Here is a 23,306-nt window from a genome sequence, read left to right on the forward strand (position 1 = left end):
CGATCCGTCCCTTTGTTTTACTTAAAAAATAAAGTAGACCTAAATTAAGTTTTCCCACCTTAAAAATATTAGGTGTCCTAAACTATAATGTATTAAAGGTTGATAATGTATTTCCTGAGAAAATAAATGCATTAAAATCCTTCTTGTTTTATCACTTGTCTGTGCTTGATCTGCACTGAAAATGGGATCCTACGCTGATTCTGGGCTTTTTAGCTTTGGATTTAACCAATAATCTGGATGCAGATGAACATGGATTAATTATATTTTGCCTCACTTCTCTGAGCATGTCCAACTGCAGGTGTGAGCAGAAGCAGCCAAGGGGAAAGAAGAGGGGCAACAAAGAGTAAAAGCAGGACATGTCCCCTGCACTTTTTATTGTCCAAAAACAATGTTACGCTGCAGTACACAGACACTAGTCAAGACCGCCCACAAACTACTGATTGGACCTCTGTCTTTTTTTGTGTGATTGGCTGTCACCGCTGTCACCCAAGAGAAGCTCACTTTACAAACATTTGACGCACCACTGAATCAGGTCTGTGAAAGGTCTTGTAGAAAAACATGGCTCTGCAAAAGACAACAGTTAGTGAGGGAATCTGAAATTGTAAATCAGGCATTTTTTCTTCTCTTGGGTCACGTAATCTAGAAGGATTGTAAGAATAATCTTTGAATTGGTGCCATGTGCGTGCGTGTGTTTGTGGTTTTGTTTATTAGACTTGCAGCCAGGATGTCTGAAAAAAAGAAAGAGACACACTTTGACTTCTTTAAAAGTCAAAGTGTGAGTTACTTTCAAAGAACTTTGTAACAACCCTCCTAAAAAAAACCTTCATGGGCTCCATAAAGCAGCATATCTACTTCAGGATCCTCCTCCGTTTTTTTAAAGCTCTCAATAACCTATATATTCATTTTGTTAAAGTGCTGATACATCAAAAGTATTATAGTTATATATCATTATCCTCAAAAAAGAAAAAAAACATACAATCTATGAATGTGATTTTACACATTCAAGCTCATGATAACTGTAAAACTATGTGTGTTTAATCTAAATGAATTGTTGCACCCAAAGTTGTCCAACTGTTCATGTCATGTATTCACATATTTGTCAGGAGAGGGATAGCAGAGATCCAAGAGAAAGTGAATGAAATAAATACAGAGGAACTTCTAGAAAACACATTGAACTTATATAGAGTAGCTATATTAAAAAATACTCGTGTACCCCCCGACTTCTGATATCAAAATTTCGTCCATACACTGGAGATAACTGAAAAACCACCAAACCGGAATAGTAAAACAAGAAGTAATTAAAAAATAATGTATTTCTTAACACTGAAAACAGAATAACGTAAATCCAAGCCTGACAGAAAACCCAATGTGAAAACTAAACAGAACAAAACATCCCAGAATTGCAGATTATAACAATTACACATCACTTATTATTTTATTCCTGGGATTGTGACTTTGCAAAGCTATTGAAAGGAGAATTATGTTAGTTTTTCTAATGCCAGACTTAATGATTGCCTGGCCCTCTTGGGCGCAAAGTCCAGTGCTCTATACAGTTTTAACAGAACCAATTTCTGAGCTGAGTTTGCAACTCCAAACATTTAGCATGCTGAGAAGAGTTCAACTCTAACTCATGTTAGTCAAACCATGGTTTTGAAATCTGTGTTGCATCGAGGTTCATTAACCAGAAGTTGTGCATATGTCAGTATATGTTTGGAGAATTTCTCGATACCTCCACTGCCGTGTTTAGATATACAGAAGATGCTGGAATGTTATTTACTGTAGTTGTGTATCTTCGTATTGCTTAAGCTGGGCATACACTGCACGATGTTTTGCCCTTTTCGGGCCGACTTTCCAGTCGTGCGAGAATTGTTCGATCGGGCCAACTTTCACCCTGATTGTTTGTCGTGTAGTGTCAGGAGGTAACGAGGTACGATCAGCCTGTACCGACCACCTTATGATCAGGTCGGGAGAAAATCAAACATGTTTGAAATTCAGTTGGCTGTCGTGGCCAAATTGGTCAGTGGGCATGCGCGAACAAGGATTCTTCTTCCTCTCAGACGAAAACACAGATGTGTGTAAATTTGACAGACAGTCGTAGCCACGTTTGTTCAGCCATGTCAAACCAAATTCATTGTCGTCTTTTCTTTTTTTAGTGTACTCAGCACACAAAATTGCATAAATTTCCAAGGCAGCGTGTTTCACTCATGTAAGCTTTATATTCCTCTTCTACTCGTTTGGCTTCCGGACAGATGAGTCTGAGTAGCGCCATCTCATTACGGAGCTGAGTCCGGCATAGTTTTTAGATGTACAGTGTGAGCAGGTAGATTGCATCAGAGCGTCGGGTCGCGCAGTGTGAGAACATACATCGTGAGCTGTAAACTCACACTGTAGAGTGTGAGCTGTAGCTGCATGCAGCGATTTAAAAAATCGCAGTGTATGCCCGGCTTAAAGGAATAGTACACCCAAAACATGATTAGCCTTCATTTTCTACTCACCCCCATGCTGAACAACACTCTGGAGTACTTTTTTGATATCTCAAATGCATCTGGAGATCTGGGAGGCTTCTTACTGTCTGCTGACATTCAAATAATGGAGGTCCATAGCGCCCGAGGCAGAAAGGTCCATAAAAGTCCACAAAAAACGTGTCAATATTCCTCCATACTGCTCGTCCAATGTATTCCAAGTGTCCTGAGTGGGTAGCGTCCATAATTTACTCGAAACGAAGTCATTTAGAATGTTTTTAGAGCATAAACAGTAGCGTATAGGATTTCCTAAAAGCGCGCGCCTGCGAGTTCACGAGCCTACGGAAACCGCGGCAGACCAAACCAGATGAAAGTGCGCATTCAGCTCGGCAAAGAACTCATGCTCTTCCTCAACACTGAAGTCCTCAGACATTTTTCTTTCGTTGTTTCTTTCTTTGCATAGGTAAACAGCAAATTTCTTCTTCTACGCTTGCATTATCAAGAGCAGACGCTGAATGCGCACTTTCATCTGGTTTGGTCTGCCGCAGTTTCCGTAGGCACATGAACTTGCAGGCGCGCGCTTTTAGGAAATCCTATACACTACTGTTTATGCTCTAAAAACATTCTAAATGACTTTGTTTCAAGTAAATTATGGACGCTACCAACTCAGGACACTTGGAATACATTGGACGAGCAGTATGGAGGAATATTGACACGTTTTTTGTGGACTTTTATGGACCTTTCTGCCACGGGCACCATAGACCTCCATTATTTGAATGTCAGCAGACAGCAAGAAGCCTCCCAGATCTCCAGATGCATTTGAGATATCAAAAAAGTACTCCAGAGTGTTGTTCAGCATTGGGGTGAGTAGAAAATGAAGGCTAATCATGTTTTGGGTGTACTATTCCTTTAAAGCTGACATGCACTAGTTCACAGGAGTTTGATCTTGCATAATTCTGAGAGGAGGGGACGGTTACTAAAAGAAACCCTGGGGCCTCTTTTTTTACTCTAAATTACTTGAAAGAAAAGTTTGTGGCAAATCAAGAAAAAAAATATTGGACAGATTGAGAATACGGTTTTAAAGAGAAACATTTAGGTACTGTTTCTGGTCAGAGAAATAAGAGATATCTAAAATGGCCTCAATGCAGTGTTTCCCTCAATGCTATACTATCTGGACACATTCAGCTTCTTAGAAGGAGCTCTTTACAGACAGTTTGTTTCTAATATATCCTATATCTTTTTTCAAAAATGCATTCAATAAAGATGTCCATTCTAAAGATCCTTGCCTAAAGCACAGCTTTACCCAGATTGGCAATAGTAAACGTTAGGGATGGAACGGTTTATGAAAACCGTCCGAACCGTTCGGTTGGACTGTCTTGGTTCGGTTCGCGTGTGCTGCGTTCGGTTCATGCGCTGCTCCTTTTTCTCATAGGCGAAGCGTTTACACTCCAGAGCAGAAGGTGGCGGTACTGCGACCAAAGCCAACCACCAGTAGTAAACAAGAAGAAGAAGCGAAGCAGATTAGCCGGGTGTAGCAGAAAAAAAATCAGTTGTTGTGGAGTTTTGTGTGGGTATGGCGAGTGGGAAAGAACAGGAGTTGGAAGACGCGCCAGCAGCACTTTATAGGTCTGCTGTTTGGGACCACTTTGCATTTAGAGTGACCTACGATGACGGCGGAAAGAAAGTTGTGGATAAAAACAGTGTGCAAGCGTTGTGCAACACGTTTTGTTTATGTTAACAGCAACACGACAGATAGTGTGCATTCACAGAATAAGACAACTAGCTACAACGTAGGACGACCTTACGTAAACATATCCCCAGAATGATTGACAGTTAGGAGGACCACTTATTTAGAGGATCCACTCAGAAATAAAATATCATCCTCTATACCTCTAAGTATCAATACTTTTCGGATTATCACTATTTTTGACAACTCCAATTGATACTAAATATTTTCAAGCAGGTTTTCTTACCCTTAAAGGAAAAATTTGTTATCAGTTGTCTTTGTCACAGCTTAGATTTAAAGAATACTGGGCAGTATGGACTGATGGCATCAAGACAAGAATGTCCAAATTCCTACTGGTCTATAGATACATCGGTAAAACAAGGAAACTGTGCTTGTACGAGTTGTCTAATATTTTCCTGAGGAAGAACATACAGAGTGAGCAGAATAAGTCCAAGAACATAACCCCATGTAACACCATACATGACTTTGGCATAAGGTGATTGATTATGTACAAAAAAGGAAATCTAGTAGCAATGGGTCAAGGATCCAGAGTAAGATTATTGGATCAACTTTAAATCAGTAACTAGGACAGACTGACCATTTTGAGCACAGAGCCACTTGTGTTAAAAGCTCTTTCAAGAAGCAGCATATTTGATCTACTCTGTTTATCTCAGTTGATTAAATTGAGTATATATGATATTTTCACCACCCGGTTTGTGAAAACACTACAACTTAATAGGATCAAGAGAATAACATAACATTCCTGTGGAAACCTCGATCTAATTAGTTGAACTCCCTCGTTGAGGGTCTCCTGGACTGTTGAAGCATTTGTCCCTCTCATCTCAGCACCAGGCGAGCTTGGTGAAACACTTTTCTCACTTGCCCACCACTCTGCAGAGTTGGGGCAATCAGTGTTGCAGCATGTGAAAAATAAACACAGAGGCAGAGGAGGAATGAGCAGAGTTAAATTCAGCCTGCAGAAGAAGATGTTAGCAGGAAAACAAGACATTCTCCTAAAAAAAAAGTAGGATGAAGATGTTGCTTACCATCGTTACAAACTGCAATGCGGTAAAGGGTCACCTAGATAAGCCCCTGCTTTATGTCCCACTACTCTTATTGTAAAGAAGACTTTTGATATATTAAACAGGTCGTCTCCTTGTAAACACAAGGAGCAGCAATCACCTCCTGTGTTGTAATGAACCTTACATGTAACGCCTCTACTCTGCGCCCACCACCACGTTTATTCTGCTTTTATGTCTGAGAGGGTTTGTGAGCATTCCTAGTGAAGACAGGGACGCTGCAACAGTGAGAAAATTCCCATTGATGTCTTTATCTGGATCTAGTGTCGTCCTCTTAATCAGCCAGGTATGCACCATATCATTGTCTCATATTTCTGTTCTTTTTTTGTCCTTCATTGTCTCTAATTTTTTTTCATCAAGGTAGCATCTGCCCTTCTTGCCTCTAACCCCCTCATTTTTCAGTTACTTGAACATTCCTGTCCTCTCAGTGTATCTTTAGCTGTATCCATTACTCTGATATCTCTCTCTCCTTCTCCCCTCTGTTTCCACCTCTTGCTGCTCACCCTCCTTTTCTGTCTGTCAGTGTTGCTCTGGCTCTGGTGCAGTGGTGCCTCACAGAGCTTGCGAGTGCTAGAAATCACATCTAGTTATCTAACAGAGACGCCAAACCAAAAAAAGAAACGGGGAGAGCTGTTTGCTGGCACAGCTGCTGTCTTCATTCTGGGTTTCCTGCATGTGTTCTGCAAAAGGTGTCAGTGGTTTTGGTCTCTGTTTGGGGAACTTCTACCTACACTATATTGCCAAAAGTATTTGCTCACCCATCCAAATTATTGGAATCAGGTGTTCCAATCACTTCCATGGCCACAGGTGTATAAATTCAAGCACCTAGGCATGCAGACTGTTTTTACAAACATTTGTGAAAGAATGGGTCGCTCTCAGGAGCTCAGTGAATTCCAGCGTGGAACTGTGATAGGATGCCACCTGTGCAACAAATCCAGTCGTGAAATTTCCTCGCTCCTAAATATTCCACAGTCAACTGTCAGCTGTATTATAAGAAAATGGAAGTGTTTGGGAACGACAGCAACTCAGCCACGAAGTGGTAGGCCACGTAAACTGACGGAGCGGGGTCAGCGGATGCTGACGCGCATAGTGCGAAGAGGTCGCCAACTTTCTGCAGAGTCAATCACTACAGACCTCCAAACTTCATGTGGCCTTCAGATTAGCTCAAGAACAGTGCGCAGAGAGCTTCATGGAATGGGTTTCCATGGTCGAGCAGCTGCATCCAAGCCATACATCACCAAGTGCAATGCAAAGCGTCGGATGCGGTGGTGTAAAGCACGCCGCCACTGGACTCTAGAGCAGTGGAGACGCGTTCTCTGGAGTGACGAATCGCGCTTCTCCATCTGGCAATCTGATGGACGGGTCTGGGTTTGGCGGTTGCCAGGAGAACGGTACTTGTCTGACTGCATTGTGCCAAGTGTAAAGTTTGTTGGAGGGGGGATTATGGTGTGGGGTTGTTTTTCAGGAGCTGGGCTTGGCCCCTTAGTTCCAGTGAAAGGAACTCTGAATGCTTCAGCATCCCAAGACATTTTGGACAATTCCATGCTCCCAACTTTGTGGGAACAGTTTGGAGCTGGCCCCTTCCTCTTCCAACATGACTGTGCACCAGTGCACAAAGCAAGGTCCATAAAGACATGGATGACAGAGTCTGGTGTGGATGAACTTGACTGGCCTGCACAGAGTCCTGACCTCAACCCGATAGAACACCTTTGGGATGAATTAGAGCGGAGACTGAGAGCCAGGCCTTCTCGTCCAACATCAGTGTGCAACCTCACAAATGCGCTTCTGGAAGAATGGTCAAAAATTCCCATAAACACACTCCTAAACCTTGTGGACAGCCTTCCCAGAAGAGTTGAAGCTGTTCTAGCTGCAAAGGGTGGACCGACGTCATATTGAACCCTATGGATTAGGAACGGGATGTCACTTAAGCTCATATGTGAGTCAAGGCAGGTGAGCAAATACTTTTGGCAATATAGTGTATATGTTGTTGTGTAGCTAATTGGTCCTCCAGAGGATGCGTTTGTATATGTTGGCAAGATGGATGACCACCACTGAGCTTATACTCATGGAAGGCGAGGAAAAGCAGTCAAATTAGCGTTGCAAGCTGCTCAGATGTTGCAGAAAAAATGTCTTTTCTTTACAAGAATGTTGCTAATAGTTTTTCTGAGTGGATTGCATTTACTTAGTCTTTAATCTGTTCTTTTTAGTTTATTCTCAGTTGATTTAATTTAGTTTCTCCTGTGCTTTTTTGTCTCAGTGACAAATTTAGAACCCTCAGATAAAGTGTTGGGAATTATTTAGTTGTTGTACTTGCTTTTTTGTCACAACAACTTACACAAGTACAAAAATGTAATGATCAGATTAGGAATTTATTTATACGATGCCAATCAATCTAGATTAACCTGTCAAAAATAACTGAATGCCTTCTAAAAGTGAGGATAAAGTCACAAACTCTTGAATCACTTTTTGGCATAGTGGGGAAATAATTGTCAGAACCTGAAATCAAACAAAACAAGGGATGTTTGTAGATTTCAGAAAAAATAGGATAAAGTAAAATGCTATTAACATCATAGGAAAATTAGTGGTGGTGTTGGAAGAGCATAACTACCTCGGTGTTGACCTGGACAACAGACGTCTACAGAAAGGGACACAGCAGAATTACTTCTTCGGGAAGTCGAAGTCCCTCAGTGCTTGTTGCATGTCTTCATCTGTTGGACTAACAGCAGCAAATGACTCAAGGAAGCTCAACAAGCTGATAAAAAAGGCCGGCTTTGTTCTACAAAGTTTTCTAAAACTAAAAGAAATTTTTAAAAAATGGAGATGTAATTTAGTGCCTCTTAATTAGAATAATTTAAGATCAGGCCCAGAGTGCCTTTAGTCAAAGGCTTCCTCAGATCCGGACATATCCTCCACAGATTATCCTTCCTGCTTACAGCTATCAACATTTAAAAAAATAGTTGAAAGAAAAAAAGTTATTACAGCATTTAACTTCCCTTTAGTAGCAATAAAGTGGGTTGAACAGAATTGAGGCAAAGGAGGCACAAAACATCAAACAAACACCAACTTGTTTATTGTGTGATACTTTTTTTTCTGTCTCCAATGCTTTTACTTTTCAACACATTTAATAGGAGACATGTCTCCAAAAACTCACACTTTTTTCAGTCCACAGATTATTTATTACTAAATGTGAGGACAGTTGCTTTTCTTCTTTGTGCTTTGATTAGTCGTTGTTTTAACCTTTTTGTTTTCTTTTGTTGAATCATGAACTTAACTGAGGCAAGTGAAACCTGCAGTAATTTTGACATGTTCTGAGTTTTCTTGTGACCTCCTGGAGGAGCTAATCCTGCAACCCAACCAGTCCTGGAAAGGCAGACTACTGTTCAATGTTTTTTTTGTAGATAATGGATCCTACTCTGGTTGGGCTTTGTTAGCCTCCTCAGACTTAAGGGTGTCACAAATCTAGTTTCCTATTTGATTTTGAAGATCAGGAGATGATGTGTTGCTTTTTATGGTCCGTTAACCCTGTGCTGTCAGACAGGAGTTTGTCAAATGATTCTAAAGGCCTGGCAGTAATTACACCTGGCCATGTTGGTTTGGTCTCTTAAAAAATTAAATCGTCATCTAAAAACTCCTTTTTTTTACTATGATTATTTTTCTCAGAAATTGGCATACAGTATATATAATCTTCTAAAACATGCTGGTAGAACTCTGCCATTGCTTAATGTGCTAGCCATTCCTGGGATTTGTTATTTAACTGCTTACACGGAAAAATGATACACAGTGTGTATTTCTCTAATGAAAAGAAGTCTCTGGAGAACAGACCAGGGAATAAAGGATGTATGTGCTGCACTGAGGGGGATGCTGGAATGGATTCGGGCCAAGCGGGAAAGAAAAGGAAGCATTGCTTCCTTTGTGCTATATTTGGTCTGTCATAAGATAGCTGGTGTGGGAGAGCGGTGCATTGTTTCATAGATCCCCACTTGAATTCTTTCATGAATGCACATACATATTTACATCCACACCTGCATGTAGAAAGGCTGCAGAAGAGAACACAGATGAGGGAGCTTTCCTGCAGAACCAGCGGGTCTGTGTTTCTGTTCCCAATGTTGTTCTATGCAGCTTTGAGCTGAGTATTTGTGTCATGCAAAATGATTTCCTCCATAGAGCCTAATGTAACTGTGAATCTGTCTTGACAGGGGTCTGCTGATTCGTATACCAGTAGACCGTCGGATTCAGACCTGTCAGCCGAGGAGGACCGCGAGGCGTATCGGCGTGAAGCCGAACGCCAGGCACAACAGCAGCTTGACAGAGCTAAGGTACACCGCCAGGGGCGCCTTCACAGTTATCGAAAGGGGATGGTCAGAAGGAACTTCCACCATTTTTGGGTAGAACAACAACATAAATTTGAACAATCTGAATTCTACACAGTATCAATGCTCCTATGGAAAGTCTTTGCATAGGGAGAGACATTCAACAAAGTTCTTTGAGCTGACTAGGTACATGCCTTCTATGTCAAGCTTTCAGCCTATCACAGCAGTAGCAGCCAAGATGATTCACATTTTTGATTTGTAACTGAGGAGTTAACAGATAAATCCAACTTTTACTTAATCCGGTCAGGAGGAACTTGCAAACACCTTCTCATCCATTAAGGCAAAAATATTACTTAGGCTTTAAGTAATTGAGGGTATTCCATCTAAAAAAGCCTTCCGCTCTGGTGGATGCATTGACATCATAAACGTCACTTCATTTAATTGGCCCAAAACATTTCTGTATCCAGGTTAATTCATCTTCTGGCTTCTTGCTGGCAAGGTAACAAAAGAAATGCCCAGAACAGAAATAGTTTCATTGTGTTGTTGATTATAAATATGCTGCTAGAATTAAAATATTAGAGTAAGGAAAGAACCACCTGAACATCCCTCATTTGTAAGCAACCTTTGAAAGAAACAGATTCAACACTTCATCTCCATATATCAAAAAAATCTCCTCAATATCCAACCAGCACTCTTCCCCTTTCTTTAATCTGTTAATGTTTTCACTCATCTCTGCCAAATCATATCATTGGGGCAAATACAGAATCAAAACTATGGGATATATGCTAGGCAGGGCTAGCAGGATATCGTTGTTGGGTTTTTGTTAAAAATGACGTCCTTGTCTTTCCGGCCACATCCCTGTTGAGACAGACATGCTTACTTAGCCACACCCTGTGTTCATATAAATACATTTGTTACTGAAACTCATTATTCTGTTTTCATTGAGCTTCCCTTCACACGTGTTGTTTTAAAATGTCCAAAATATATTTCACCAAACATCCAACTCATTAGTGGCCCTCAGTTTTCTCACAAATTCAGACAGACTTATACTGTTTGATGAGGATGGTAATATGTATTTGTTATAGATATTATTTAGCAGCCACAAAGAATCTTATGATCTTTTTCAAAAGTCACCTGAATTGTTTTCACCTTAATTTTAGTTTAGGATGGAAAAGAAAGTCAACACAGTTCAAGTTAGGATATTTATCAGCATCAGAATATTTTCAGCCCAAAAGCCAGGTCTACAAGCTTCCTATGATATTTCCCATTACTGAGGAATGTCCTTTTCTTTCTTATTGATTCATAGTCTAAACCTGTAGCGTTTGCAGTAAAGACAAATGTAAGCTACTGTGGAGCTCTGGATGAGGACTGTCCGGTCCAAGGAGCTGCAGTCAATTTTGATGCCAAAGATTTCCTGCACATCAAAGAGGTGAGTCATGACTTTCTGCTAAACATGAGAAAGTGCCAGCACGGGTAGATTTAATTTAGAGTGGTTGATCTCCTGACTTTAACAGAAGTACAACAATGACTGGTGGATCGGGAGGTTAGTGAAAGAGGGAGCAGACATCGCCTTCATCCCCAGCCCTCTTCGGCTGGAGGCCATGAGGCTGAAACAGGAGCAGAAACAGAGGTTTAAACTTCACACATTTGCTTTATTTACTTCCTACAACATGTATTTTTTCTATATTTGGAGAGTTATAATCCAACATGTTGCTGCTGTTGCAGGAAAACAGGAGGGAACTCCTCTAGTTTAGGGGACATGGTGACAGGAAGCTGGAGGACCACGCCTCCATCTGCAGGCGAATGTAAGTACTTCAACCCACCTTCCAGCGCTGGGAGATGACCAGAGGCCAGTTTCTGTCCTCCCCTCTACTTAACTGTCTTTGATTGTCATTTTTTGTTTTCACAAGCTAAACAGAAGCAAAAACAGGTATGTTCTAACTCTTTCTGAATACCAAGAAGGGTTTTATAATACAGTTAATTCTGAATTAAGCTAACAATATATTTTCGTTACTATAAAATATATGTTGTAGGATAAATTAACTATAAATTAAAAATATTTCTTGATCTATGAAGTTTACAAACGCTTGGAGTTTCAGAGGGTCTATGAATATATATTTTTTTATCTTTATTCTAAAGTTGGAAGACTAAATTCCTATTTCTCACACTTCAACCAACCAAGTTTAACACTTGTAACCATATTTAACCCTAAAGCACAGAATAATTGTTAATTGTGTGTAAAACGAAGAAAAGGGTATTTCATTTTGTTATCTTGTAAAAACAACTATATCATGACAACTGATCTTTTCTTCTCTCTCCTTCATCTCTTACTTCCATGCTTACCTATTCCTGCAGGAACATGTCCCTCCCTATGATGTGGTGCCCTCTATGAGGCCGGTGGTCCTTGTGGGACCGTCACTTAAGGGCTATGAGGTCAGCCTCTGAATTTTACCTGCAATTTTTGTTGGTTACATTAAAACCTATTAGTGAGTTTTGTTCAACAAAAATACACTCTTGATATAAATGGATATTTATATCTGGACTAAATATTGCTTCTTGAGAAGAATGCATTTGAAAGTTAAGAGCAGAAGTTCTTACTATCAATATCAAATATTCCCTGCTGTCTAAATCTTTTTCCTGTGTATGTGGGGTTGGGTATTTATTCCTGCTGCACCAACCATCATCCTTCTCCTCTGTCCTACCAGCAAAGGTTAATCTCGCCCACTTCAATCCTCTATGTTTACCAAATAAATGGAGATATATTCATCAGAACTATTATTTAACATTATAGTGCCTCTGTTGTAATTGTTAGCTGAGCATATAATAAAACCTATTAAACCCAGTAAGTCTGCTGGTTTGACCCTGCAGGTCGGAAGATTAAAAATGAACAATACAGATAGAGGAGGTGAAGATTTGTAGAAGAGGCATCTAATCTGACCACAGCAAGCTTTAAGGAAGCATCAGCAAATTATAATGAAACAACAGTGTTTTGGATGTGAGGGCAGAGCTTTCAGAGCGACCTGCAGCAAGAAAATGCATTATGAATAGTTTAAACAAAGTTTTCATAACATTAAATGTATCAAGATGCTTTGGCAGCAAACAAAAAAGTTATTACAAAGATAACTACTTTGTTTTTTAAATAAAACTGGGACTTTTACTTGAGAAGTTTATTTGGTTGCATAACACTAAGTTGTGCTGATGGATTTGAATTTAACCAAGGGGGGAGGGAGGGGGGGCATGTTTCTTCTCTGACAGCACCTAGACCGTCCTTATCTGGTGAATAAGCACCAGATGGATGGATGGATGGATGGATGGATGGATGGATGGATGGATGGATGGATGGATGGATGGATGGATGGATGGATGGATGGATGGATGGATGGATGGTTTACCTGCAATGTGCATAAGGACTGCTAAGACTGCATTAAGTGTTAGTTTTTCATTTATCTACAATTAATTCAATCTCAATATCACTTTCTCTATGTTTAAGTTGAGTTTGTTTCAAAGATTTTATTTCAGTAAAGGCTTCTTAAAGGAATAGTACACCCAAAACATGATTAGCCTTCATTTTCTACTCACCCCCATGCTGAACAACACCCTGGAGTACTTTTTTGATATCTCAAATGCATCTGGAGATCTGGGAGACTTCTTGCTGTCTGCTGACATTCAAATAATGGAGGTCTATGGCGCCCGAGGCAGAAAGGTCCATAAAAGTCCACAAAAAACGTTTCAATATTCCTCCATACTGCTCGTCCAATGTATTCCAAGTTTCCTGAGTGGGTAGCATCCAGAATTTACTCGAACCGAAGTCATTTAGAATGTTTTTAGAGCATAAAAAGTAGTGTATAGGATTTCCTGAAAGCGCGCACATGCGCGATCACGACGCTACGGAAGCCGGCAGACCAAACCAGCGCATTCAGCTCGGCAAAGAACTCATGCTCTTCCTCAACACTGAAGTCCTCAGACATTTTTCTTTCGTTGTTTCTTTCTTTGCACAGGTAAACAGCACATTTCTTCTTCTACGCTTGCATTATTGGAAGAGCAGACGCTGAATGCGCACTTTCATCTGGTTTGGTTTGCCGGCTTCCGTAGCGTCGTGAACGCGCATGTGCGCGCTTTCAGGAAATCCTATACACTACTGTTTATGCTCTAAAAACATTCTAAATGACTTCGTTTCGAGTAAGTTCTGGATGCTACCCACTCAGGACACTTGGAATACATTGGACGAGCAGTATGGAGGAATATTGACACGTTTTTTGTGGACTTTTATGGACCTTTCTGTCTCGGGCACCATAGACCTCCATTATTTGAATGTCAGCAGACAGCAAGAAGCCTCCCAGATCTCCAGATGCATTTGAGATATCAAAAAAGTACTCCAGGGTGTTGTTCAGCATGGGGGTGAGTAGAAAATGAAGGCTAATCATGTTTTGGGTGTACTATTCCTTTAAGTATGATAACCAGAGATGCTCTGTTGACATGATCTGAATATTCCACATTCCTTCTGCAAACATAATGTATGTTTGAATAAAAGCATTTTTTTTTTCTCTGGCAGGTGACAGACATGATGCAGAAAGCTCTTTTTGACTTTCTGAAACACAGATTTGAGGGAAGGTCTGTAAAACCTAAAAAACTGAGTTTTATCTGAATTAGACGTTCAACATGAATCTGTGTGTAATTTAATGTGATTTATTTACAGGATCTCCATCACCCGTGTAACTGCCGACCTGTCCTTAGCCAAGAGATCCGTCCTGAACAAAAGACCCATAATGGAGAGATCCAACACACGCTCCAGCCTTGGTAACAGAGCTAATGTCAGCACAAAAATGTCTTTGCTTTGGTGCTGAAGTAAGTATGAGCAAAGTGTATCTCATGTGTGCAGCGGAGGTTCAGAGTGAGATTGAGAGGATATTTGAGCTCGCCAAAACCCTGCAGCTGGTGGTTCTGGATGCTGACACCATCAACCACCCCGCACAGCTTGCTAAAACATCCCTTGCCCCCATCATTGTCTACGTTAAAGTTTCCTCACCAAAGGTCTGTGTTGCTCTGATCATTGACTTCAGGCTCCCTCACCCTCCAAGATTCCTAACTGAGTTTATCCTTTGTCACTCAGGTGCTGCAGAGGCTGGTCAAATCCAGGGGGAAGTCTCAGAGCAAGCACCTGAATGTGCAGATGATGGCTGCAGACAAACTCTCTCAGTGCCCCCCTGTGAGTGCTCCACTATTTGCTCGCTCCCAGTCAGAAACCTTTTATTCACAAGAGTTTACTGTCGAACCTGCATGAGCTAAGATGCTAATTAAGTAATCACTAATAATAATTGTGTAATATTCCTCTGTTTGAGTGAGAGCCACTGCAACAGAGACAAACCTCAATGTTTAAGGAACATACTCATCAGTAGATTCTTGAATTTTTAATCCCTTAGTTACTACTTTAACTCTTACTTCAGTGGGCACCTAAAGCAGCAGGTTCTAAGATAATTTATCCAGTGACAGCAAAGTCAGAGAAATCTTTGAGACCTAACAGGCTAGCACTTTAATCCACATATTTACAAGTTGTCAGTGTCTAGCCCTGTCTGCATTGAAACACCATAGTGATTAAAGGAGAAGTTCGGTTTTTTACACTTTAAGCCCATTTTCTGTGGTGTCCAGGATGAAATCGAATGATCAACACCAAAAGTTTGACAATTGCTCCTGTCTCTGCTTTTTGGCTCATTTAGAATCCCCCCCTGGCTGCTTTAGAATGGCTTGCATAGAGCATGTCCGATAATGTCCTTAAAACAACCTTAAACGTTCTTTTTTTTTAAATATGCTACTCACCGGGTCGTCAGCGCTGTTCAATGACGTTCCAAAAAAAGTTTCGTGAAGAAAAAACGTTCCTGTAGTGTTTTATTTAGCATTTTGTAAATCCCATTGAGTTCTGTTGGAATAGTCAATATTCCCCTGCCACCGGAAACGGAAATGGGGCCTGTTTACACAGTTGTAGTCTTTTCGCTTCACTCTGTGTACTCCGACGTCGAGAATCAAGAATCCACCTTTCGTATTCCATTTTCAGAGTTTTTTAAAGTGTTTAACAGAGACGTTAGCACCTCGACGTCGGAGTACACAGAGTGAAGCGAAAAGACTACAACTGTGTAAACAGGCCCCATTTCCGTTTCCGGTGGCAGGGGAATATTGACTATTCCAACAGAACTCAATGGGATTTACAAAATGCTAAATAAAACACTACAGGAACGTTTTTTCTTTACGAAACTTTGTTTGGAACGTCATTCAACAGCGCTGACGACCCGGTGAGTAGCATATTTTAAAAAAAGAACGTTTAAGGTTGTTTTAAGGACATTATCGGACATGCTCTATGGAAGCCATTCTAAAGCAGCCAGGGGGTGATTCTAAATGAGCCAAAAAGCAGAGACAGGAGCAATTGTCAAACTTTTGGTGTCGATCATTTGATTTCATCCTGGACACTACAGAAAATGGGCTTAAAGTGTAAAAAACCGAACTTCTCCTTTAATAACCACTTCTGGAAATAAATATAAGTAAGAAAAGCAAACATTCTTGACTATTTCAGGTAGATGTTGCAGTTTTTGCTCAGTTTCTGATGAGCATTTTTACTGTGATAAAAGGGAATTTTCTGAACACATTTTTACCTGCCACCATGGCAGTGAGGATAGTAGGCTACTCATATCCTTACTACCCACCATCTTTTGCTTAGAAATGCTTCTCATAACCTGCTGTGGGCTTTCAATCTTTGACATTGCTCCAAACTTCGAAATTAAATTTCTCAAAACTTGCATTGAATGAGCTGATCTTGAAACTCACAATAATATTTAAGCTGCAATAAAAACACAAACATGCTGTACTTGTTGGCACCTAAATTGAAGAACTCCAAAGCTCTTCAGACTGCATTCAGTATTTCACACACTGATGGTGGTTAGCTACACCAGTGATTCCCAACCAAGGGTACTAGTACCCACACCCACCGATAGGGGTTCGGGTCGGTTGTCTCGGACCCAGGGTAGAGAGGGGGCCCTAAATCAGCCCCTAAATCATTTGCCACAAATATTATTATATTTTAAAGATGTTCGCAAGGAAATTGGAGCTTTATTCTTAAGTTTCATAGAATCTTTTTTCTATTATTACTTTTTTCCGATTATCCACTGCAGTATTGGAAAGTCCATCCATTCATTCTAACTGGTTATGCTGCTGACGCAGTTTCTCTGATCTATCTTTGCCAGATGAAGTTATAATAAAGAGCGGACCAAAGGGCATTGTTAAGAGGTTGAGAAGTTTTGAAATTGCCTGACGTGGCTACATGGCACGTCCAGTGTGCAACAATGCTGCGGTGGAAGTAAATATTTATTTACTTTACAAATCTGTTTAGCGTTAACTTCTTAAGAAAGATTTTGACCGGAACATTTTGTGGTCCAATTTAAACGTCGCACAAGTATAAATCAAACAAGTAAAAATCTATAAATAGGATCAAGTCTGACTGGAGCAGGTATGGAAAGCCAAATTTCATAAAATAAAAACTGGAAAGATCTATTTGTAAATATAAACATTTAAATGTTACCTGAGATGCTTGCATTATACAAAGAACTATATTTTTTTATTCTTAAATATTTTTCACTTATTTAATTAACTATTAAATATGTTTCTCTTGCTTCCAGAAAAGGTTACTTAAAAAATGTAAGACCTAATTCAAGATTGATCAATCGAGTCTTTATATTTATATATATATATAGATATATATAGATATATATATATCTATATATATATATATATATGGCTGTCAGCTGGCCTGCTAGTGCTCCGCCAGTGCATTGCACGGGGTACGTGGAAAACGTTTCATATTTTACTTACCGGTTAATTAAAAAAAATGGGATTGATTTTGCTCTTTAAGGACCCAAAAAAGATTTTATCAACCAAAACGATTAAAAAAAATTTCCTAATCATAATTTTCATGAAAGACTACAGTGGGTGTCCGTGCTGTGCACCTACCCTACTTCCCTGCGAGTGAGAGCAGGAAGACAGGGGTCAAGGCAAAGGTCACAAGAGAAGAACGCACCAAAGCAGCTGTAGTCAAGGATAAATGGCTAAAAATTCCCATTGCTGGGGATTCAGGAGAAGATGTTTCATTAACATGGTGAATGATGTAAACAAAGTAAGAACAACATAGTGAATATAAATCTTATTTTTTTTATTTTTTATTAATTTGTCAAGTTTAGATGTGTCTATAGGGGACTTATTCAGAAGAGCTCTGCTTTTTGTCCATAAACGTAGAATTGGAACTTAATTTGATTTTGTGTTTATATCAGTACGTATTCACTTACCTTATTTTTTTATTTCAATTGAAAACAATGAAATGCCTGAGCATTAAATGTTCAAGTTAAGGATATCAAATAAATACTTTTTATTTTATGGTCAGTTGTACTTTTATTTTTGGAAAATAAGACGTAGCCACAGCTGCCCTGGGGCTAACTGACAGAACCAAAACTGTCATACAATCGGAGCGGCCAGGTCCTCCGACCACAAACAGCAGCAAGCTTGGGTTAATGCCTTGCACAAGGATATGGTGACTGAAAGAGCAACCCACTCGTTACATGATGAGCCCTTACCTCCAGAGCCACTATCCCCATGAGAGTGTCAGTGATTGGCCTGTTGGTCCAGAACCGAACAAGTGGATCAAATGACTTTCCTGGTTTAAAAACAAACTAAAAGTACAAACCGATAGGCCGGATGTAATTAATTTGAGTCCATAATTTCCAATTAATTGGCTTTCTTGCTTTAGTTTGCATTAAAAAGAATAATAATAAATAAAAACTTTTTCACAAATAAGTATGTTAAATTGCAATTTAGAGAAACATGTTTTTTATGGGTTCTCTTTCAGGATATGTTTGATGTCATTTTGGATGAGAACCAGCTAGAAGATGCTTGTGAACATTTGGCTGAATACCTGGAGGTGTACTGGCGTGCAACTCACCTGCCTGGAAACACCCCTCTTAACCCCTTACTGGAGCAGAGTCTGATGACCCCACCCTCGGCCATCTCCAGCCTACAGGTACCCTGATCAGTCAGAGTTCTCCGCTGTTGATGCTGGTTAAAGCGTACTGTAGGAGTCTTCTTAGGTTGAAGTTGCCACTGTTTTTACCCGCTGTTACCATCTCAGACTCGCTCATGTGTTTTAATTTGTCTCAAGTTGTCCCATCTGTCCTCTCGCTCATTCCTACCTCATACCTTTTGCAGTTTTCTGAAACACAGGGATTAATTGAATGATCGCTTACAAAAAAGGGTGAGTAGTGGGGTTTATATGTCATGTATGTGCACTCCCCCCTTTTACAAACCCTCTGACACCTGAACACAACACACCGGTTGAAAGAGCGAATGAGCCATGCTTTTTTCACTGAGGTCTCGCCAAAAAGGTTGTTTTTGTTTGCTTGTTTTTCTTTATTGCACTATGCATTTTGTCCTTTATTTGAAGGTTTTAGGTGAATCAGTATTTACAAGCTTTTAGGGAAATTCATAGTCCAGGGAAGCACCAATTTAGGTCCTAAATGTCACAAATTTTAAACGTCAATATTTTTTCTGTAGTTTATCTTTTGACAGCATGCTTTGTGAATGCCTTTACCACTTACAGTAACACATAGCAGAGCCTATTGAAAGAAAAGGGATCAGCACTTAACCCAGGGGTCTGCAACCTGAGCATGAGGTTCTGGAGAACCTCCAGAACCTCATGTTCCTCTTTGGTCCCTCCACTGTGGCTCTTGTGTTTTAAAAGTACCTTTGTATGTTTTTGTTAGGGCTGGGAAATTAATTGCATTTGCAATAAAATCACAGTTGAACAAATCACAATTTTGAAATCTCAGAATCGCTCAGTTTTGGTCATACACTTATCACTTAGGCCGTTTAGATAACGCCACATATAAAGAAAGAGAGGTTTGCAGCCAGCACTGAGGCTGAATCCCAAACTGGCCCCTTAGCACTAACCTCTGCATCGGTGCAGGCTCGCTGGAACTTGGCAGTGGGAGTAACGGCGAACTAGTGGCGGAGGAAACGCGTGCATTCAAATGTAAGTTCCGCTAGTTTGCTGCATCTTCATCACACTGATAGAAAATAATAAGATAGGAAAAATAAAAAAAGGCATTGAGTGTGGCTGTGTCCAAACATCACTATATAGGGTACTATATCGTGATTACGCCATTTTAAACAAATAGCTAAACGTCTAGTGGATGAAAAAGTAGTTGACTTTAAATTTCCCGCAATGCACCTTGAAAAGTAGTGATCATCCATGGTCACTAGACAAGCAGATACATCCCATATTATGGGATTTGTTGTGGCGGCGACAAATGGCAAAGATGGCACATGCATCGTGCAGGGAGGTGGAGTTACTTCACCAAACGGGAGCGAAAAGTAGTGATCATCGTCCGAACAGTCAATTAACTGAGTTCACAAAAAAGTCCACTATAGAGTCCCAGTTCTATACAGTGATTGAGGGTTTTAGGGGTTAGGGCGGATGTTCAGACACAGCCTGTGACTATTGCGAGTGACACTTGGTAGTTAAGGGTTATTTGTTTGGGATTCAGCCTCAGATCTATGCATTCTAGTAGAAGTAAGCAATTTTTTCACACATAGCTTACAGTTAAGACCTGCAACAATGGACTCTGGACGAAACCCTGAAGTGAAACATATACAAGTATGTTTTGCACCCTTTAAAATTACAAAAAAACCGAATATATTTTCACTTATGTGCAACTTTATCAAACAAAATCCATTTTGAGCATACAGTTTACGTATTTTTCTCTGTCTCCGTAAATATACACAGATCATGAACTTTTAACTCCCATCATGCATTGTGTCCTTCTTAAAGGGGTAGTATCATGACTGAAATGTTTGAAATAACAAAAAAAGAAAATATTTTGAGCAATTTTTAGTCATAAACCAAATGAATTATTCTAACTAAATACTAAATCAAAAAAATGCTTGCCCAATAAGATGATTATACCTATTATTTTAACATTATCACATTCTTAACATATTTCTAGGGCTCTACATATGTGGTCAGTGCATAAAAATTAAATTGCAGTCACAATATTGGTTAAAATTATTGCCATTTAGATTTTTGGCAAAAATGTTTAGGTCTAATTTTTATGCAATATCTGCATACTGTAGAATATCTACAGAATATGTCACTAATGATATTAGTGTCCTGATTAATGAAATATTGATTTTTTTTTTGTCTCAAATGATCTTTCTTCATGTTTCACATCTATAGAAATGTCTCAATTAACTGTCATATTTTACAAGGTTTTTATTTTACTTTTTAAAAATGAAATATTTTATTTCACTGCTGATATGTGAAATTAGTCATCTATTTTTAGTTTCCTTTCCTTTTAAATACAAGGATTCACTTTTCTGCAGCTGTGGACGTAAAATATTGTGGAGTCAAACTGTGGCTCATTGAATTGAAAGTGTTGCTGACCCCTGGCTTAAACTGTGTGTTTTACTTTGAAATGAAGGTATTCAATGAACTTAGCTTATTATATCTGTGCATTGACAATCTGTGAGCAGCAGTATTTGGTTTGAGCACCTACTCAATTCTTTAAGTTGTATCATAAATTAAACAGAAGAGCTTTAACCAACTCAGGCTTATTTCCCTCATTTTAGAACCAGTAGCTCCATCTTTCTTTATGTATAGAAATTTAGTAAAAGTCACTTTGGACTAGGACTTTAGGACTAGGACTTTTAAAATAATGTTTTTTACACCAAAAAAACTGTTTTGAAGACATCATCTCTTTTGTTTTCACTGCCAAGAGATTAATTTGTTGAAACTAATGAGCTCCCGTTGGTTGGCATAATTTCTTCAGCAACATCTTGCAAAAACAAATTTTTAAAAATGAAACGCTATTGTTGAAGTTGTTGTGCAAAAATAATGTCCTGCAGACAATGAATAGATGGTTAACTAGAACTGGAGTTATAGTTAATTATTATCCTATTCAACATCGAAGGCCAAAATCAATTTAGTGTTCAAAGGGCTATAATTATCCACCTAAGAACACTAAACTGATTTGGCCTTCGATGTTGAATAGGATAATAATTAACTATAACTCCAGTTCTAGTTAACCATCTATTCATTGTCTGCAGGACATTATTTTTGCACAACATATTGGCGTTGTCCCTGGGTGGGCCTGAGATTGAAACTTCCGTTATATGAATAACAGATAAATCATCCAGAAATTAAAAACAGCTAAAAGCGCTACTACTGCTAAAATAGACCGGGTGTATTTGTGGTGTTGCAGTGACGGAGTCCAGCGGGTTTGAGTAGATTTAACGGCCAGTTAATTGAATCTCAGACTTATAATCCAATAGAGAATTGGTGATTTGGGACTTCAGCTGCGTTGTTTGTTGGTTGCTGCTATTCTGAAGCCGTGAGATCAAATTGTGGATTGGTGCAGCACAAAAGGGTTTTTAAAGTCACAGCGACTGGGTCAGTGTAGGCCACGTTGGCAGAGATTGTCATCTCCCCCTAGTGGTAGCTTATGTAATTACAATTACTCAGCTGGTTCCAGTGTTTGAGACCCAAATTGTGTAGTGCTCTCTTTGGCGCCATCTGGTGGCGTAAGCGTGTTATTGCAACAACAGTTTGAAAATTCCCAGGCGAAGGCACCTTGTCTCCCCCTGGTGGTGGCTTCTGAAATTGCAGCTGAATGGTGTAGAGAAGGAGTGACTTGTTTTTTTTTTCTCTTCTTAAATTTTATTTTTCTTTCTTTCATGCTGTTTCACTATTGCTTTCTGTGCTGTGGACAAACAGTGTTTTAACAATTGGAGAGTGGTTAAACTTAAACTGCAGGTATAAAGAAACAAAACCTCAGGTTTAATTGTGCAGCTGCTGCCACCTTTTACCACTTCTGCCAGGTTTTCTAACACTGCGTTATCCATTTTGTGTGCAAGAGTTGTTTGTTAACAGTGTTTTACACATATATACATACACACGCACACATCTATACACATATACACACTTTTGAACCAGCCAATCTTACTTACTGAAAGGTGAGTGAATCAAACCATTAGAAACCCACAGATTTAAAAGCAAATCGGCAACCTGTCGAATTAAAGAGGAGGTCGCACGTTGAAAGCAACCTGCGTATTGTTTTATCCGCACGTTCTACACCTGCCGTATAGGACACGAACCTATAGTAAACGGAGCGTGTTTGTTTAGTGCGTGTAGTGCTAACACGGTTAGCGATTTGTAGCCAGTGCGCTGCGTTTCCTGCTTTGTGTTTCCCCCCCTAGCGAATCAAATGGATAGGGATCAGGATCAGCAAGCAGTGGGAGCTTCTGCGGCCTCCATCGAAATGGACGCCCAGAACTTAATAAGCTCATTGATTTCGTTGTCAGAAGACGAACACAGAGCCCTTGGTAGTTTGGATCTAGAGGCTTGTGAAAGCGAGATTGAGAAGCTAATGGAGTCAACTAAGAAGCCAGGGAAAGAGATGCTTATTGCAAACGTGCTTGGTCAACTTGCGTTGCTGTATCAGAGGAAGTCCCAGTTAGAAACAGAACAGCGCGTGAAGGCCGAAAAACTGCGTGCAGAAGCCGAAAAACTGCGTGCAGAAGCTGAAGAAATGCGTGCAGAAGCTGAAGAAATGCGTGCGGAAGCTGAAGGAAGGGCAAGAAGAGCAGAAGAGGATAGGATGGTGACCTCTAACTTCCTGGAAGAACGGCAAAGGGGGGTTGCTCC

General features: G+C 39.9%; 1 protein-coding gene across 3 annotated transcripts in view; it reads left to right on the top strand.

Annotated features, from left to right (window-relative positions):
* LOC119774128 (voltage-dependent L-type calcium channel subunit beta-4-like) overlaps positions 1-23,306 on the top strand; it is a 47,600-nt gene that overhangs the window by 13,031 nt on the left and 11,263 nt on the right. Inside the window, exons 3-14 of one of the 3 annotated variants that reach the window (XM_038271494.1) lie at positions 9,464-9,583; positions 10,884-11,006; positions 11,092-11,207; positions 11,303-11,382; positions 11,488-11,507; positions 11,933-12,010; positions 14,130-14,188; positions 14,274-14,374; positions 14,457-14,608; positions 14,688-14,783; positions 18,459-18,629; positions 18,815-18,860. In XM_038271494.1, the coding sequence (XP_038127422.1) occupies positions 9,464-9,583; positions 10,884-11,006; positions 11,092-11,207; positions 11,303-11,382; positions 11,488-11,507; positions 11,933-12,010; positions 14,130-14,188; positions 14,274-14,374; positions 14,457-14,608; positions 14,688-14,783; positions 18,459-18,629; positions 18,815-18,844 (1,146 nt within the window). In that variant the 3' untranslated portion in view covers positions 18,845-18,860. Of the gene's footprint in view, positions 1-5,446; positions 5,554-9,463; positions 9,584-10,883; positions 11,007-11,091; positions 11,208-11,302; positions 11,383-11,487; positions 11,508-11,932; positions 12,011-14,129; positions 14,189-14,273; positions 14,375-14,456; positions 14,609-14,687; positions 14,784-18,458; positions 18,630-18,814; positions 18,861-23,306 lie in introns of those variants that run through there. The other 2 variants (XM_038271493.1, XM_038271492.1) reach the window with 2 other exon arrangements.

The sequence above is a fragment of the Cyprinodon tularosa genome, unplaced genomic scaffold (assembly GCF_016077235.1).
Source record: "Cyprinodon tularosa strain WSP-4 unplaced genomic scaffold, ASM1607723v1 ctg8, whole genome shotgun sequence".
In the NCBI taxonomy this organism is placed as follows: Eukaryota; Metazoa; Chordata; class Actinopteri; order Cyprinodontiformes; family Cyprinodontidae; genus Cyprinodon; species Cyprinodon tularosa.